At 38.1% G+C, this 17,994-nt stretch overlaps 1 protein-coding gene across 1 annotated transcript; it reads right to left on the reverse strand.

The window, feature by feature from the left end:
* Positions 1-11,929: 11,929 nt before the first annotated feature.
* LOC147633490 (putative lipid-binding protein AIR1) lies at positions 11,930-12,822 on the reverse strand. Its single transcript, XM_086805857.1, has one exon. It carries the CDS (start codon positions 12,685-12,687, stop codon positions 12,226-12,228), a length of 462 nt encoding a protein of 153 aa, XP_086661983.1. The 5' UTR covers positions 12,688-12,822; the 3' UTR covers positions 11,930-12,225.
* Positions 12,823-17,994: the final 5,172 nt, after the last annotated feature.

The raw sequence follows: 17,994 nt of genomic DNA on the forward strand, positions 1-17,994 counted from the left end.
GGAGTAATTAAATTATTCAAAATTATATTGATAGCTCTTGGACAAACACTCCACATTCAAAACTCGTGAGATCCATATCAAATTAAAAAAACTTTTCAGATTTAAGAACCAAGAACTATAGAAAATAAGTTCAAAAATTAAGTAAAATTTTACTGCAAAAATAGTGGGTTTTTAATTTAGCCTACACTACTATCAATCTCGGTATATTTAGATAATAGATATTTCCACACATTGGAAATAACATGCCATCCACATGAGGTAGAATCTTTTTGTAAAGTCATTGGTTGATTCAAAAACCTATACTCTATCTCCTTTTTTATAATTTGGATATTCATCTTCAATAGCTACAATAGGTCTCTTACATGTCCTATTAAAAACCAAATTTAAATATAAGAAAAAATAAAGAATAAAGCTCAATATTCAGGTTATCAAGGAGAACTACTTACAATTTGAATATAAGGAAAAATAGAGAATAAAGCTCAATATTCAAGTTATTAAGGAGAACTTACAATTTAATCTGCCCATGCATGCCAGTTAGATTGTTCATGAAAATAACAATCCTTCTCTGAAGATTAATGACACAAGCACTCCAATGCCCACCACTGGAAAAAAGAAAAAGATATAAGAAAGCAAATATCATATGTCAAATATTTGCAAAACACAAAGGAATCATCAGTAGAGACGAACCTCTCTTCATGTGGCAAAACAAACAAAATAAATGTTCTTATTTCTCATTGGCCTGAAATAGGATGCCATCTCGGAAGTCTTCTTCTTCATAATATCAATCAATGCAAGCGACACTAAGGGATCACAAATAAATATTTTGTTGACTTGATTTGGAAGCAATTCCTTTATAAGTGCCCTACAAGAGTTTATGAAGGAATGAAAAAAATATGAGAAAATATTAACATACGAGAAAATAAACATATAAGACAATATACATATGTGAAATACCTTATACACAAGAAAACAACACTATCATTAATGTCCCTATCCTTATCTACAAGCATGTAGAGGTCCCCATGTGCAATATAGAGATAGTCTTCCTCCACTATCCCAACATTGCAGATTAGCTACCCTGGTACTTGGGCAACAAGCCTCTGAGTATTGGCTTTCTCCAACTGCACAAGAGTCTCTAAGCTATCACACACATGTGAGACCTTTTCAATCACCTCCTCCTCCTTTTCCTTCACCTCCTCTTCCTCCTCCTCCTCCTCAGAACTCTTATCATCTGGCTTAGATTTCTTAACCAACTTTCTTTTCTTTTTCTTCTTGGGGGAGGGGAAGTAACTTCTTCAAATTTAATATCATCTGCCTTTGATTTCCTTTTCAATGCTGGGGGAATTGCAAGGATCTCAAAGGCTCTCCTATCCCTCATCGGTAAAGGATGAAGAAATTTATCAAACCTGTATCTCACCTTGCTAACAAATGTCATGTCTCTGTCCATCAAAGTGACTCTTCTTGCATGGGTAGCACATATGAAGCTATCATTCATGAAGTCTATAAGAAAGTCTTCACAAGCTTCTTGAAGACATGTTAGTGCACTACTCGGCCGTCTACAGAACTCAAATTTAGGAATTTTGGAAAATATGCACAATTTTGGGACAATTCTTTGTTAGATCCAATACAATGTTTACTGTGTGATATGCAAGATTTATTATTGGATGTTCTCAACAAGCATTTGAATAATGCGATATGATTTATGTACTATTGTACATTTGTAACAAGTATATATGATGTTGGTGGGATGTAAATTTACCTCCACACACACACACACATGCACACCAAGAATTAAGTTTGTTTATATCACATAGCCTCCAATTGACCATCAAACACAGAAACTTTAACAAATAAAGGATATTCAATGTAGCTTTAAGTTGTAAGAAAGACTAGGTGATAGAATTAAAAAGGTCACCATCTGTATTGAATCAAAATGAACAATGGGTGAACCATAAATCTAAAAGCTTAAGAAAGCCTTACAATCTGAATAATGATTGAACTATGAGTTTGGTAGCTTCATACAACATTGCTAAAAGATTACGAAGCTAGTTGCCCATGTGCTAACAAATCATTCTTGCTCAACTGCACTGACGTGTGATGGTGCCTCACTTTCATGTTGATTCAATTGATTCTATTTGGCCTTGAGTATTATAGCCTTTGAAATCTTGATTTTCTCTGGAAGTTGTCCACCCTTGGGCTTCCATGCCCAAATGATGTAGCTAGTGTCTTCCCAGCGCTGTGAGGATCATTTATAAACCTTCACATCACTTGCATTCTTCTTCTTTGAAATTGGTGCCCAATATTGTATCTGAACTTGTAGGTAGTTTATCAAGTTGTTGTTTTGATCAACATCACTTGTTGTCACTCCCAACCATATTGGGTAATTTGCATCACAAGGTTGTACAAGCACAAAATCTCCTTTAGACAAGAGTCGGGTTGAACTCTTCAGTAGGTCTATTGCACATTGGACCACAATAATGGTCCTTATTTACATCAAACCTTTCATCTACATCATCCTCCACTTGAAGGTTAAGAGGCTCAGCTTTTTCGCATACACTCCTTGGCCAAAAGTCATGAAATCCAATGTCTTCCCTTGCACTAGGGGTTTGCATGTTTAGCATAAGATTCTCCCAATAGTAGGCAAGGACCGGATTGATCCACTTAGCATAATCACTTTGGTCTCCTTTCTCTTGCAAGTGCTCTTTCCACCAATTGACATGTTTTTTTAAGCCCTCCACAACCTTCTCATTTTCCTTAACATACTCAAAGGGTGGCAATACTTTTGGAAAACCTTCAAGAAGCTTGGGTCCTCCCTCGTCATTTCTCTTCCATAAGTCTATACCGCTTTCTAGTAACCAATCAACATTTTTGGGGTGTACTTTGTATTGCATCAAAGGTATTCCATCACTCATATAAAACCTAAATTGCAATGGCTTTAAATGTCCAATCAAGCTATCGGCTCCATCATGTAAGCATCCCTTGACAAAGCCTTTGAAGTCTGCCACCTTTTGTAGGAGAAAGGGTGCTGGATGCATGCTAACACACTCATTAAAGATCTTCATCAAATGTGGAAATGTGAAAATGGTTTTTCCCCTCAACTTCTTAGAGAAGTGACTAAACAATGCATCAATATCTTCATGAGTATGACCAACCATAAGAAAACCAAGCTGCACCATGTCAAACACTCCTCGTGCAACCAATACGGATAGATAGGCAAATACATAACGATTCTTATTTTTAGAACCATAATTGTCAAGTTGCAACAACAACATCCTTGGCAATCTCTTGAAAAATGTCCTTGAATTTGATGGCATTAAACTTGAGGCATTGACATTGCCCCTATCCTACACATGTGTGTTAGTATGAAAGACTGATTGCATATGTGAAGAACAATTTCCCTCTGTATCCACATTTGTTGCTACATGTGTCTCTGCATCTGCATCCTCAATGTTCTGCTTGCAATATGCGTTTCTCTCCTTTAGCACTTCCATATGAAAGACTGATTGCATATGTGAAGAACAATTTTCCTCTGTATCCACATTTGTTTCTACATGTGTCTCTGCATCTACATCCTCAATGCTCTACTTGCAATATGCGTTTCTCAATGCTTTAGTACTTCCTCAATACTCTACTTGCAATATGCGTTTCTCTCCTTTAGTACTTCCATATGCTGATACAAGGCCATAGTAGACAAAACACAATCAAAAAGATCTGTTCGTGGTTCTGCATATGAGTTTTGTGAGCTCAAGTCACCATACATGTGTTGCTCTCCTCTTTCTAAGTTTCTTAAACATTTTGAGAGAGATGAAATTGTGAAGTTGGGATCACCTGGCCATAACCCCAAGGCAAAGTGACCATAAGCTGTTTGTCCATGTCCATGAGTGAGCATTCCTGTTAAGGATACTGGAAGCCTCTCAACCCCATTGAGAGATTTAGGAACTGGTTTAATTTTTGGTATGGCAGTCTTGCTCTGGTCCATCTTATCATGTATAATACACAAATACCTATTTGGGTTCATTTCGGAAGAGCTCCTCCAAGCATAGTATAGATTTCTACAACTCATTTGCTGCAACATGTGTGCCCTTCTTTGTGCCATGTATCTGGCACGCTCCTCTTGATTTTTTGTTGATTCCAACTTGACCTTGATTGCCGTACAAATGTCGCATTTTGAGAAGGTGCTGCTTTTTGATAAACTAACTGTCTTGAACTCTGTGTTCCACAATCTTGAGAATGATGGTTGTGATAGTGGTGGCCGGTATTCGAATGAGACAAGTGTGTCATTCACTTCACGCAATATGTCCACCTTTTTGTACATTGCTAGTAGAACACGTTGGGTCTCGCAGGCTCCATGCATAGTTGTCCTTGACCTATGTGGCATTTTATCGACATTATTATCTATGAAGCCCTGTATGATTGATTTTGCCATCTCAACATGTGTCATGCCCCTTCCGTATTATCCCACTGTTGCCATGACTGACATTACATGCACCATTCAAGACCTTCTTTCTGAGCCTATAGAACATTGACTTACCAATGCCATGCATTACATACCATGCTTTACTACAAACTTCTTCCCATCAAATGTGAACTCAAAGCACTCGTCATCTTGACCTTGTCTATAGGCCATGCCCATGCAATCCAGTACAAATGTGTATCGTGTACTATAGCTCTGTCCCCAAAAGTGTACCCTAGCTTGCATGATTTTGGATCTATCTCCAAATTGACAACATCACTTCTCGCAACAATCAATGGTTTGCGACATTGTGAATGTTTGCAACATCACATTTTTTGCTAGCTCCATGGGTTTTATCGTAATTTTTCATTACCCTTACCCTATGGACATAGCTCCTTTTCTTATTTGTCCCTTCAATGATATCATAGTCAGTGATCATGGCATCATGGTGTCTGTTCATCAGAACTATCGCCATCATTGTCCTCTACATCATCATCCTCTTTTTCATCACTTGTTGAATTGTTTAGGCTGTCAATATTTTTTTGCATGAAGAGATCTTGAATACCCTCATCAATAGAAGAAGATTATGTGTCCTTCATTAATGGTTCACCATTCTCAAATGTGAGTTGCCTGATCGGCCAACTAACCAAATTCAGACCTGAAACACAAGTTGAACTTGGATGCAAAGATCCTTCTAGAATGACACCCAAGCTACTCTCCCCTAGTTCTCTACAATTTATAGCCTCGTATGGGTGGACCAGCAATACTACTCCATTGCCAAGTTTTGTAGATCTGTTGTCATCCTAGAGGATGACACTTTTCTCTTTCCAGCTCTCCCTATCTATAAAGTGATCTTCTTAATCAACAAGAAGTTCCGCAAAATTATCCTCTTTGGTATTAGTAATGTCTTTGTCCATTAACAAGGTTGACCAATGGCCATTTGATGATGCTTCCAACTACTTGAGACATTGTTCTTGCATCCATTGTGGCAAATGGAATGAGAAATGTGTCATCAAAGCTTTGTTGAACATGTATTGCTGCACATGTCTCACCCTAAATTGAAAACCACATGTTTGAGATGCATCAATGGAATGAATAACCCCGTGTGCCTTCCTTCAGAACCATCAATGAGAAACACTGAAGCACCTTGTTTTAGACCCTGCAATCCCTGAGAAAATCAAGATCTCAATAAGAAAGATTAAAGCGATGTTTTTACGGTAGTACACAAAACTATAAACGTAATTCAATCTCAACATGAGTTCAGGCTCCAACCAAAGTTTGAATCTCACCTATCAATGCTAGTTTGCCACAGGAGGCTAGGCTCCATCTAAAGCTTGAGCCTTGCCTACATATGCTAGCTTACTAGGAAGCTCCATGAGCCTCACCATCATATATTTATTTGCTAGGAGGCTCCACTTAAAGTTATCATCCTCACTTGCATAATATATTAGTTTGAATATGTTAGCTAGAAGGGTAGGCTCCTCCAACAAAAGTTTGAGCCTCACCCGCCGCGGATGCTAGTTCGCTTCTAGGAAGCTGAAAGTAAAGTTGTAGGAAGCTGAAAGTATATTTGGGTGTATGGGAAAAGAGGGAAGAAAAGAAGAAATCTCAAGCTCAAGGCTCAAACTTGAATTTGAGCCTTGTCTATTACACAAGCAAGTAGGAATAGAGAGGGAAGCTAGGATAATCCCAGAGAACAAGTGGGGTGTGGGTGAAGAAGGGTATATAAACAAAAGTGAAACTAACTATAATCAAAAGACCTGGGACCTAGGGCCTGGGCTTGGGGAATGAAATCAAAATCAAAATTTCTTTCTGCATGACGACAGCTGTGCCCGCCCCCTCTCTCTCTCGCCATCGCCCCCTTCTCCTCTCCTCTCGCAGCTGCCATCGCCCCCTCTCTCTCTCGCCATCGCCCCCCTCTCCTCTCCTCTCGGGTAGCCTCCCCCCTCTCTCGCCATCGCCCCCCTCTCCTCTCCTCTCGTAACCTCCACCCTCTCTCGCCATCACCAGCCCCCTCTTCCTCTGTAGCGCCCCCCTCTCCTCTCCTCTCGCAACCACCATCGCCCCCCCTCTCTCTCGCCATCGCCCCCCTCTCCCTCTCGCCATCGCCCCCCTCTCCTCTCCTCTCCTCTCGCAACCGCCCCCCTCTCTCCCTCTCATGCACAGCAGCGCCCCGCCACACCTCTCTCCCTCTGTAGTAGCACCCCCCTCTCCTCTCCTCTCACCATCGCAGCGCCCCGCCCCCCTCTCGTGTAGTCGCAGTCCCTCTCCTCTCCTCGTCGCAGCGCCCCGCCCCCCCTCTCGTGCAGCCGCAGTGCCGCCCGCCCTCCAGCATTCTGGCGTAAGAGCATCTTTTAAGAAAACAGGGATTCTATGCAAGTTTTTAGTTTTGAGTTTCTTTTGAATACAATGAGTATATCTTAAATCCATATCCCAAGACTTTCTGATCGTAGGTCTGAATTCCAAATAGAATTCTTTGAATTCTGTAACCTTGATCCTCATATCAAAATCAAAGGGTCTCAACTTAGTTTCAGATTCGGTGGGTGATTTGAGTGAATTTTTCTGAACTGGACACATCATCTTTTCTTGAAACTGACGAAGGAGTTATGTCTTGGTCATAGTCTGATTCAGGGTTTGAGTCTGGAAAGGTTCTCCCTGAACTATCTTTCTCGAAGGGTAATATTTCAATTACTACTTTACTGAATTTCATTCATTGAGTATTTGCTTAGTTGAATTAGAAAACTAATCACGAATTCCTATGAGGAATAAATTAATCATTTATCTAAAATTTTAACTTCAATAGTTTTTCTGAGTTTTCTCATTACTATCCAAGTGAATATGAAACGATAGGATTTTTTGAGTTTTCTCATTACTATCCAAGTGAATATGAAACGATAGGATTTTTCTCTCACAGAGTAATTACTTATTCATTTATCAGTATTCATGGGATTTAAACATAGGATTAAAGAGAACTCTTATTTTGATATTAAAAAATTCTATTTATGCATAAAATCCAACTTCTATGGAAATAACACTTTTATATAAAAGAAAATCCTTTTATGCATCTATTTATGCATAAAAATAAATTTTGACCAAAGTAACACTTTTATAATTAAAAAAAATTCTTTTATGCATCTATTTATGCATAAAAATTAATTTTGATGAAAACAACACTTTTATAATAAAAAATTTCTTTTATGCATCTATTTATGCATAAAAATCAATTTTGATGAAACTAACACAATTTTGATGAAACTAACACTTTTATAATAAAAAAATTCTTTTATGCATCTATTTATGCATAAAAATTAATTTTGATGAAAGTAACACTTTTATGATAAAAAAAATTCTTTTATGCATCTATTTATGCATAAAAATCAATTTTGATGAAAGTAACACTTTTATAATAAAAAAATTCTTTTATGCATCTATTTATGCATAAAAATCAATTTTGATGAAAGTAACACTTTTAGATTAAAAACAATTCTCCAATATGCATCATTCTATGCATAGAAATTAATTCTAATGGAAATAACACTTTTATAATGAAAATATTTCTAATATATATTTTTCTCTGCATAGAATGAAAATAACACTTTTAGAATACACAAACGGTGGGGATTACTCTTTTTGAATAATAAAAGATAAAACTTATTTCACAAAATTTAAGAAAATTTTGCCATAACCTCCTTTGTATGGCTGACCATTTTTCAATTTTTTTTCATTCTCAAGTTACTTAGAAATTATCCCAAATGGTTTAAAGCATTATAAACTAATCAAATTCCACTTTTTAAAGAGAAACAATATGAAAAGTTTAATTCTAACAATTTGATTACATATCTAGGATAAAGAAAGACTGAATTCAAGAATGAAGAGAGGGGGAAAGCCTTTCCAACAGGCATAACATCATTTTTTATTTTAAAGAAAATAAAAATTAAAAAACCATTAAATGGAATAAGAAAAAAGTAGGATTTCTAGCTTACATGAATTTTTGTGAGCTTTCCTTTGGCTTGATGGTTTGAGGGATCTACTCTTGTTTGCAACAAGAGTGGCCACCAATTCTTTTCAAGAGAAAATGGTCAAAAACTAATGAATTATCACTAAAATCATTGTTTTTAGCTCTGGGGAGCAAGAGTAGAGTAACAGTGCATAAAGCATTATTAAGCTTCTACAAGGGGGGGTTTCTATTTATAGGAAAAAGTGAGCTTATAACCAAGCAAACTGATTCTAGAATTTTCCAAATCAGTTTGGTCAATTTTTGACCATTTTTGGGTCAATTTAGTTCACTTTTTGGATCCAGTTTTGAATTAGGAGAGATGAGAGATGAAATATCTAATTTTATTGATTTAAAATTTAAAATCAATGATGGGAAAAAGACACCTACTTCATGAGGGAAAATCCCCACTCTGAGGTGTCAAAAATTCATTTTTTTAGTATTTCCTTTGGTCCTTAGTCCACTCTTCATCTTATGTGAGTATTTACTCATTTTTGGGGGGGATTTTCTTTATTTCTTCAATTTACCTCCTCCCTACATTTGGATTTATCTTATTGGTCCATAGGAACCTTAATTTAGAATTTTTAGAAAATCTGGATCCTAGGATAAGGCCTTTTGAATAGATTATAATTTATTTCTAATGCACCTTTTGAAATTCTTTTTGAACTTCTGTTTCGGGGGAATTTATTTTAATAAGATGAGATATTTTTCCATCCAAAAATATTTAAAAACTGAATCATGTCTCTCTAGAAAATTTTCTCTCTCTAGGCTGAAACAGGTAGAAACAAGATCTTTTATATTTCTAAAGAGGGATTTGATTACAGGGGAAGATACTGGACTTCTTGAGAGGCTGGGGAGGAATCTTACAATTTATACCTTATAATATACATAAAGTCATGCTTATATAGAAGTGTGCTACCATCTGTATCTTTGGATACGGCCCTAGTTTTTGGCCTTCTTGAGCAGGTTATTTTCTATGTTATTCAAGCTATGCCATGGGTGCAGGAGTGGAGGATGTAAAGTCACTCAAGGGCTATAGTCGTAAGAGGTTTTTGCGTTATAGAGGAAAAATGCCTATTGAAGAGGGAGAGCAAGAAGAGAAGAAACTCAAGAGCAATTAGCTTTTTTTCGTGTAAATATTTTCACTATAGATCTTCAATCTAATGAAATTGTACAATTATTTTTTATTTTTAAGTCAAAAAGATTTACAACTTTCTTCTCAATGTTGTCTACTTCCTAAGTCAAAAATGTTTATCACGCAAGGACATTGTTGATGCAACGTTATGCCGATCACATATTTGGAGATATGTGAGTGTTTTAAAGCTCACCCAAAACATGCGGGTTAGACAGAGTGCTTATAATGGTATAGAAAATGAATTTGTCAAATGGACATTAAAAATTGGGGATGGCACTATAGGTCAGTCAAACAATGATGACCGAGTGGTAATTCCACCGTAAATGTTGATCCATGGCAACTCTGTTTTGAGTTTGGTAGAATGGGTATATAAAGATCTTCAGAGAGTTGAGGATTATGCATGCTTCTTCAAAGACCGTGCTATTCTTGCACCACGAAATTTAGAGGTTGATGAGATCAATGAACTAGCCTTTAGTTCGTTGCTTGGTCTTGAAAGAGAATACCTCAGTGGAGATTCTATTGTTTCTTGCAAAAATGATGCAATACTATATCCAATTGAGTACTTGAACAGTTTGAACTTAGATGGTGGTTACCCTCCTCACCGCATTAGTTCTAAAGATTAATGCCCCTATCATTCTGCTCCACAATTTGGACCCTCGACGTGGACGCTATAATGGTACCAGATTGATTTGTAAGCAATTTAACTCAAAGGTGATAGAAGCAGAAATCATTACAGCTACAAACATTGGATACACAGTCTTTATTCCCACGATAACATTTATGCCTACTATGCTTCAATTGCCTTTTGACATGAGAAGGAGGCAATTTCCTATTCGGTTAGCTTTTGGTATGTCAATAAATAAGTCCCAAGGACAAACATTGAGTGTATTGGGACTTTATCTGGCCACAAAGTGCTCACAAATGGACAATTGTACGTTGCTATGTCACGTATAAGATCATCTACTACAGTGAAAGTGTGTGTAAAGTATATTGTGGAATATGAAAGCGGCACAAGAGGTTCAAATGAAGTCTTCACAACCAATGTTGTCTACAAGGAGGTTTTACAAATGGTATGCGGAAGAATGTAAATGTAAATTGCGGCTTGCAAATGTTGGAGACTACATTTATACATATCTTTGAATGGAGAATGTTTCAAAGATGTGCAAGTATAGTCTTTGATTACTTTTGGATTGCTTTTATACAGAGTGCCATTATATTATTTGTTGCTTGGCTCAAGCTACTGAGCACACAGACACACACACACACAGCCACATGTGTGTGTGTGTGTGTGTGTGTGTGTGTGTATGTATACATGTATACATGTATATATGTATATATACATATATACATGTATATATACATATATACATGTATATATATATATATATATATATATATATATATATATAGAGAGAGAGAGAGAGAGAGAGAGAGTATTAGGAGTATTTGATATCAGGGGTATATTGCTTAGGATGAATGTGGCAAGGAGATCATTTTCGTTCGTTTATGGTGATTGACAAGACATTGAAGGTAATTTTTTTAGATGTTTGCTATAATATATGTATTATCATTTTCCAAGATCTATTTAATATTCATGGCTGAATTGTAGATCCTCTATTTTGGGAAGGACAAGCAACAACATCTCTAATTATCGAACTATTAGAGAGCACTGGTGTTTTACGGTATGTATAGAAACTTCCTTTTTGTATAGCTTTTGTGTTTCATTTGATTAATTTATACTTTTATTGAAACAAACATAGAGGCTAGTGGCTCAAGCATGTGAAATGGCATAAGAGTCAAGTATCGCACATCGATATAGAGAAAACATGGAAAATGCTTCCAGCCCGTCAGAGACAGGTCGCGACACTAGTGTTAATAATAAAGCTCATGGTATGTTGATGATAATAAAGCTCATGGTATACATGTTAATAATGCATTCCATTTGCATGTAGAGCAATTCAGAGTTGTTTTTTTTTATATGTGTCTTGATATGCTATCCTACAATCTTAACATTAAATTCATTACGAAATAAGAAAAAAGGGTTTTTTTTACATTTTAGAGTTGGTTGTTTTATTTTGTTGCATAGGCGAATACACCTCATTAAATTCATTTAAATTGTTTGAGCGGAGCGTGGGTCTTATCTTTATCTTTTTGATCGTGGGTATTTCAACTCTTATTTATGCACACACCTATGAGCGGGTCCTACCCCCACTCCCTTTTTGATGTTGCCACTAGCTATTGATAATGAGATTTGAACCGAAGACCTCCTGCTAGAGACTTCAAAACTCCAACATACACTACACGGTGGAGGACATAGTAGAGAAACATGAATTTTTGGTCTTAGAAATAAATGAAACTAACTAGATATATAGAAAGAAGGAAGTAATATCCCATAGGGATGAGAACAAGTGAAATAAGAGATAGAACTTACCTTTGAAACATGTGGGATGGTAGGCAAAGCACACCCAATCATATAATCCAAGAGAATAACATTAACAATCCAGCCCATGTGGGATGGTATGAAAAGCACACCCAATCATATAATCCAAGAGAATAACATTAACAATCCAGCCCATAAGGGAACTCAAGTAAAACCAAAATAAAAAAGAATTTCAATAAAGAAAGTTGATGCAAGTGATGAGATCAAGGGCAAGAAAGCTTGGGGGGAACTTTGCAGCCACATGTGGTGAGGATGGTGACGATGACATCGAGTTTGGCGTGGACGCCGATGATGCCGAGGACATTGGCGTTGATGGCGGCGCACAGGCAGACCTCCACGTCAAGGCCTAGGAGGCCCAAGAGCGCGCAGCAATCGCTCTGGAGGGGGTTCCCAAGGATGCCGCCTAAGATCGGAATGCACACCCCGAGCTTGATTAGGTTCACCGGACATGTCCCCCCGTAAGGTGGTGAGGGCGTTCCGACAGTTGGGACGGCCGGGGGAGTTGGAACATGCAGCGGTGGAGCAGGTGGTGTCTTGGACTGGTGAGAGTGTCCATGATTAGAAGGTGGGCTAGGCTCGCAGGCGTTACTGCAAGAATCTGATAAGACCATGATCATCAACAGAAATGAAAAACCATTAATGGAAGAAGGTAAGGTGAACGCCATGCTGAAGATTGATGTGTTTCTAGCTACCTTCGCCTGAGCTTTGTGCTTCTGGTAGCTTCTTGCAATGCTTTATATAGCAACCCCAAGAGGGAAAAGGTTCTCTTGGGTAATGGTTGATGACTGATGGAGTACATTAGGTTCATGGAATAAGGGCACATATAAATGTTGACAGCCGGATATTGCATCAGCAAGATTGCTAAATAATGGTTGATGGTAAGGTTGTTTTTTTCCACGTTCTGCCTAGGGTTGAAATTTGAAGGCCTACCTTAACCTAACCTTCCATTTAAACACCATAAACTAGGTTGACTTTCAAATTATATTGTTTATCTCGAAAATTATCCCCAAGCTGGTAGCCTAGCCAGCTAGTGGAATAAGATTTTGGACTTTAATTTACGAGAGATTTTGGGTTCAAATTTTTTTGGGACATTTTATACTACCGTGTATTGGGTACGTAGATCGTTCGATTGTCATGGCACTTGCTTTCACCTTCCTCTTCGGCAATCCTTTGTCATGGCACTTGCTTTCACCTTCCTCAAACTCTTTTGGGGACACGGTGTATTGGGTACGTGGGCACCCATCCGCACACTTTAGGCCGTCATCGTTCGATTGTCATGGCACTTGCTTGCACCTTGCTCTTCGGCGATACCAGTGTGCAATGTTTGCCCTTCAAGCTTACACTCTGGATCACGGATGATGGTTGCCATGGATATCAAAGATCGTGAATCAACTTACGACGCCCAATTCTACTAAAGCTATGCACGGTGTTCACTTAGCTACTAACTTGTGAGGTTCATCCTGTAGCTTATCTACTACCAACAAAGTGGCCAATATTTAGAAAGGTGGTACCCCTTGTGGTATTCGGTGGGTGTGTGTGGGGTTAGTGTGGTGTGTGTGTGTAACCGAGTGAAATTCTAGTATAGCTAGGAATAGAATAAAACTTTATGAAAAAAAATTTAAAGAAATTTTCAAAAATACTGGACTTCTATGGCCTTGTTTTGTGACCCTATTTTCTAAGAAGCCTTTTTTACAAGGTTTGAAAGGCTTTGGTGCCCTCTGAAAGGCTTCAAATTACCTGTCTTTTCGTATAAGCTAGGCGTTTTTAATGTATATTTTTGGTCTTCAAATTAGAGTTTATACATTTTGTTGAAATGTCAAAAATCAAATTTGAATGAGAATGGTGTCAAAAAGGCTCATGATGGGCGCAAATGATGTTTTTGTGATGGAAATGCACTGTGCAGACTAGGGCGATAGTATGCATGAACAAAGGACCCTTTATCTCCCTTTGTTTTCTCTTGCATTCAACTTTAACTGTATATATAGTAGCCATGTGACTTCCCTTGATTTCACCTCTTAACAACCTCAAAGTCAGGAGCCAGCTGCCCTATTGTACTCGGCAGCTTTGCTAATATTCCAAAACCTTGCCTACAAGGCAGGTCACAGTCTAGAATATTGGCACTTTTGCATGGGAAATTTTCAAAAGGAATTCTTAAAATAAATCATTATTTTTGCATGATTTCTGATGCATCATCAGCTTGAAACAAATAGAGCATTGAACGTTTTTGACTTGATATATAAACTTATTGAAATCTTTTAGTTATTTTTCAAATCAGTCTATCTTTCTCTGTCTGTGTCTGTGTCTGTCTCTGTCTCTCAAGAAGGTTACTTTTCAATGATGCAAAAAATGTAAATATGTCTGTGAAATAATACTTTGACAATTATGAAGTCAAGTTAAGAAGGAGCTTAACTATTGAAATAGCCTTCTTGAGAACAAGATTCCTACGTCTGTCCTGCCTCAGTGCTTTACCAGAACGTGTCCGGCTTTAACTAAAAAAGCACGACAAATCAAGCAAGGAGGACGCCTTTATGGTTGCATGCTGCATCCTTGTAGGAGTAATTTTACATGCAGGGATCAACGCGTACAACGCGTCATGTGGGACATTCCTGCATGGGAACTTTCACGATAATATACTGTGCATGCACAGTTTTCCAATAACATACTGTGCCACCTTCTGCCGACGATAGTTTACTGTGCATGGCGACTTTATAATATACTGCGCCACCTTCTGCAACGGATCCCGTGAATCCCCTTTGTATGTGTCCAAGTGAAGGTCAGGACTCGGAAGCTTTTGCTAGAACCTTTACAGTACGATTCGTTTAGCTTGGACATCAGCGATGATTCCTTTGTCACAATGCGTATAGTAGCGTCTATAAACCGCTCCATGTGCCGGACAATACTCGACAGGAAAGATCGAGCCTTATTTTTTATACTGAGATAAACTTAATATGTATTTAGATAATAAAATATATAAATAACTTTATATATTTATTACATATTAACCATGGACAACCAAGGCACACGGAGAGGACACAAAAGAGAAATCCTGGATTTCTGAAAAAAATAAGAGGAAAAAAACCCTTCCATTGACCTACTGTCTATTTCGCTTCTTAATGTCTCTTACATACCGCAACAACGTGCGGCTTGAGTGCTAGTATTTATCAAAGTATATAGTATTTATAACTATGTCTAAAGTAGAGTGAAACTTAATGTAAGTTTCACATAGATGACGAATAAGATACTTAGATATAACAATTCTCTCTCTCGCACACGTGCATCTATATAGTAATATCAGTTTGAAAGGATGTGATATGATGTAAATGGATGAGAATGAGATGTGATGATATGTGAAAGGATGTGATATGATGTAAATGGATGAGAATGAGATGTGATGTGATAGATATGCATGTGAATGAATGGATGGATGTGGATAGATGTGAATGTGAATGAATGGATGGATGTGGATAGATGTGCAAGTGAATGAATGGATAAATGTGGATAGATGTGAATGTGAATGAATGGATGGATGTGAATGAATGTGATGAGATGTGAATGGATGTGATGAGATATGCATAGATGTGGATGTGATGTAATGTGGATGGAATGAATGAGATGTGATGTGGATAGATGTGGACGTGATGCAATGTGGACGGAATGAATGTGATGTGATAAGGATAGATGTGGATGGAATGTATGTGATGTGATGTGGATGTAATGAATGTGATGGATGTGAATGGGTGTGATGGATGTGAATGGATGTGATGAGATGTGAATGGGTGTGATGAGATATGAATGGATGTGATGAGCTGTGAGTGGATGTGATGAGATGTGAATGGATGCGATAAGATATGAATGGATGTGAATGTGATGTGATGATATCTAAATGGATGCGATAAGATATGAATGGATGCGATGAGATGTGAATGGATGTGAATGTGATGTGATGATATCTAAATGGATGCTATGAGATGTGAATGGATGTGAATGTGATATGATGATATCTGAATGGATGTGATGTACTGTGAATGGATGGATGAGATATAAGGTGGATAAATGTGATGTGATGTGGATCTAGGTAGATGTGAATGGATAAGATATGATGTGAATGGATGTGACGTGGAGGATCGGGGTAGATGTGAATGGATGTGATGTGGATTGGGATAGATGTGAAAATGGATGAGATGTGATGTGAATGGATGTGATGTGATGTGATATGGATCGGGATATATGTGATGGATGAGATGTGATGTGGATCAGGGTAGATGTGAATAGATGAGCTGTGATGAGGATGGATGTGAATAGATGAGATGTGATGAGCATGGATGTGACATGATGTGATGAGGATCTGAATAGATGTAATTGGATGTGATAAGATGTGATGAGGATGAATGTGATGCGATGTGGATAGATATGATGAGATGTAATATGATATGATTGGATGAGAATGGATGAAGGATGATGGGAATATATATGACTAGATATGGAATAAGCTATGTGAATTGATGTAGAAAAAATGTGGAATAACGAGAAATGATGTGAAACAATGTGGAAAGATGAGAGTTCGTCTTAGAAACTGTATTTATGAAACCTATTTTTAAATGACTGTTTTATGTCAAGAATGCTGGGAAAGCATTTTGACCATCTTGTGAATGAGGTCATGGAGACCTAAGTGATAAAGTTGCAATAGCTAACGGAGAGTCAACGGAGGACATCTCGCGTAGTAGCAAGGTCGGCCGAGGTCTTAACCAGCCTCGGTTTCGATTTAAATGGTGAGCTTCTGGTACAGTGGATGAGGGACCAAGGAAGCGGCCTATGAGTGAAGCGCTAGGTGACCTGCGAAGGAGAGAGTGCTGACCATATGGTCCTCGAGCTCTAGGTCGCCGAAGATACCTACGTGTGCGTTGAGGAAGAAAATAGAACAAGGAGTTAGAGTTCTTTCTTACTGAACTCGGCATGGATCTGGTTGATTGGCCTTGCTAGTCTTCAACGAATGAGTTCATGGCTCTTTTATATGGATTTGTTGGTTGATCTTGCTGATCTTCAATGGAGAGTCTATCTGGATCTTTCTTATGTGATTATATTTCTAGGTACTATGAGCTAGGAACTATAGAAAAGGCCCCTGAGTGAACAAGTGGTGAGCGTTCTGGTTGCCAATGATGTCATAGGTATGCTGGGGAAGAAATGAATGTAATACTTGATTATATTTTTGGGTACTATGAGCTAGGAACTATCCAAAAGGCCCCTGAGTGAGCAGGTGGTGAGCGTTCTCGTGCCAATGATACCATAGGGTACTATGAGCTAGGAACTATCCAAAAGGCCCCTGAGTGAGCAGGTGGTGAGCGTTCTCATGCCAATGATGCCATAGGTACATGGATGAAGGAATGATTGGAAATTAGAATTCAAGCTCGATATTTTGGAGGATTATGATCAATGATACTATGGTGTCATTAAAAGATTGTTTTAAAGACAGCTGAATCTGTGAAACAAGCAATTTCATATTGGGTGTGTAAGTGGTGTGACCATCTTGAAGATTGCTTGAAGCACCGGCTAGGGGGCCTGGGAACTCTTTTCCCTAGTACCCGGGGTAAAACATAACCAATCACTACAGTGGTTGGGTGGTTGGCTAACACATGGGATGATTGATAGATCCCTAAAATGAGACTCAATTATGTTATGTTACGATAGATGAAGTGTCGAGAGTGAGCTGGTCCTTCCCAAGAGCTTTGGTGAAGAATGTAGGTGTGCAATTCTGCTCCGTAGAAAAGTACTGCTGATCCAGAATCTCATCGTTGATCAACTCTCGCACATAATGATACTGAATCTCAATGTGCTTTGTGCGAGCATGAAACACAGGGTTCTTTACTAAATGGCCATGCAACTCTTATTGTCGCATCATAAGGCCATGGTTGACCTCACTAGAACTCCCATATCTACTAGAATCCTCCTCAACTCTACTGCCTCACAGGCAGCAA

The sequence above is a fragment of the Cibotium barometz genome, chromosome 12, assembly GCF_041138505.1.
Source record: "Cibotium barometz isolate CiBa-2024 chromosome 12, ASM4113850v1, whole genome shotgun sequence".
Classification (NCBI taxonomy): domain Eukaryota; kingdom Viridiplantae; phylum Streptophyta; class Polypodiopsida; order Cyatheales; family Cibotiaceae; genus Cibotium; species Cibotium barometz.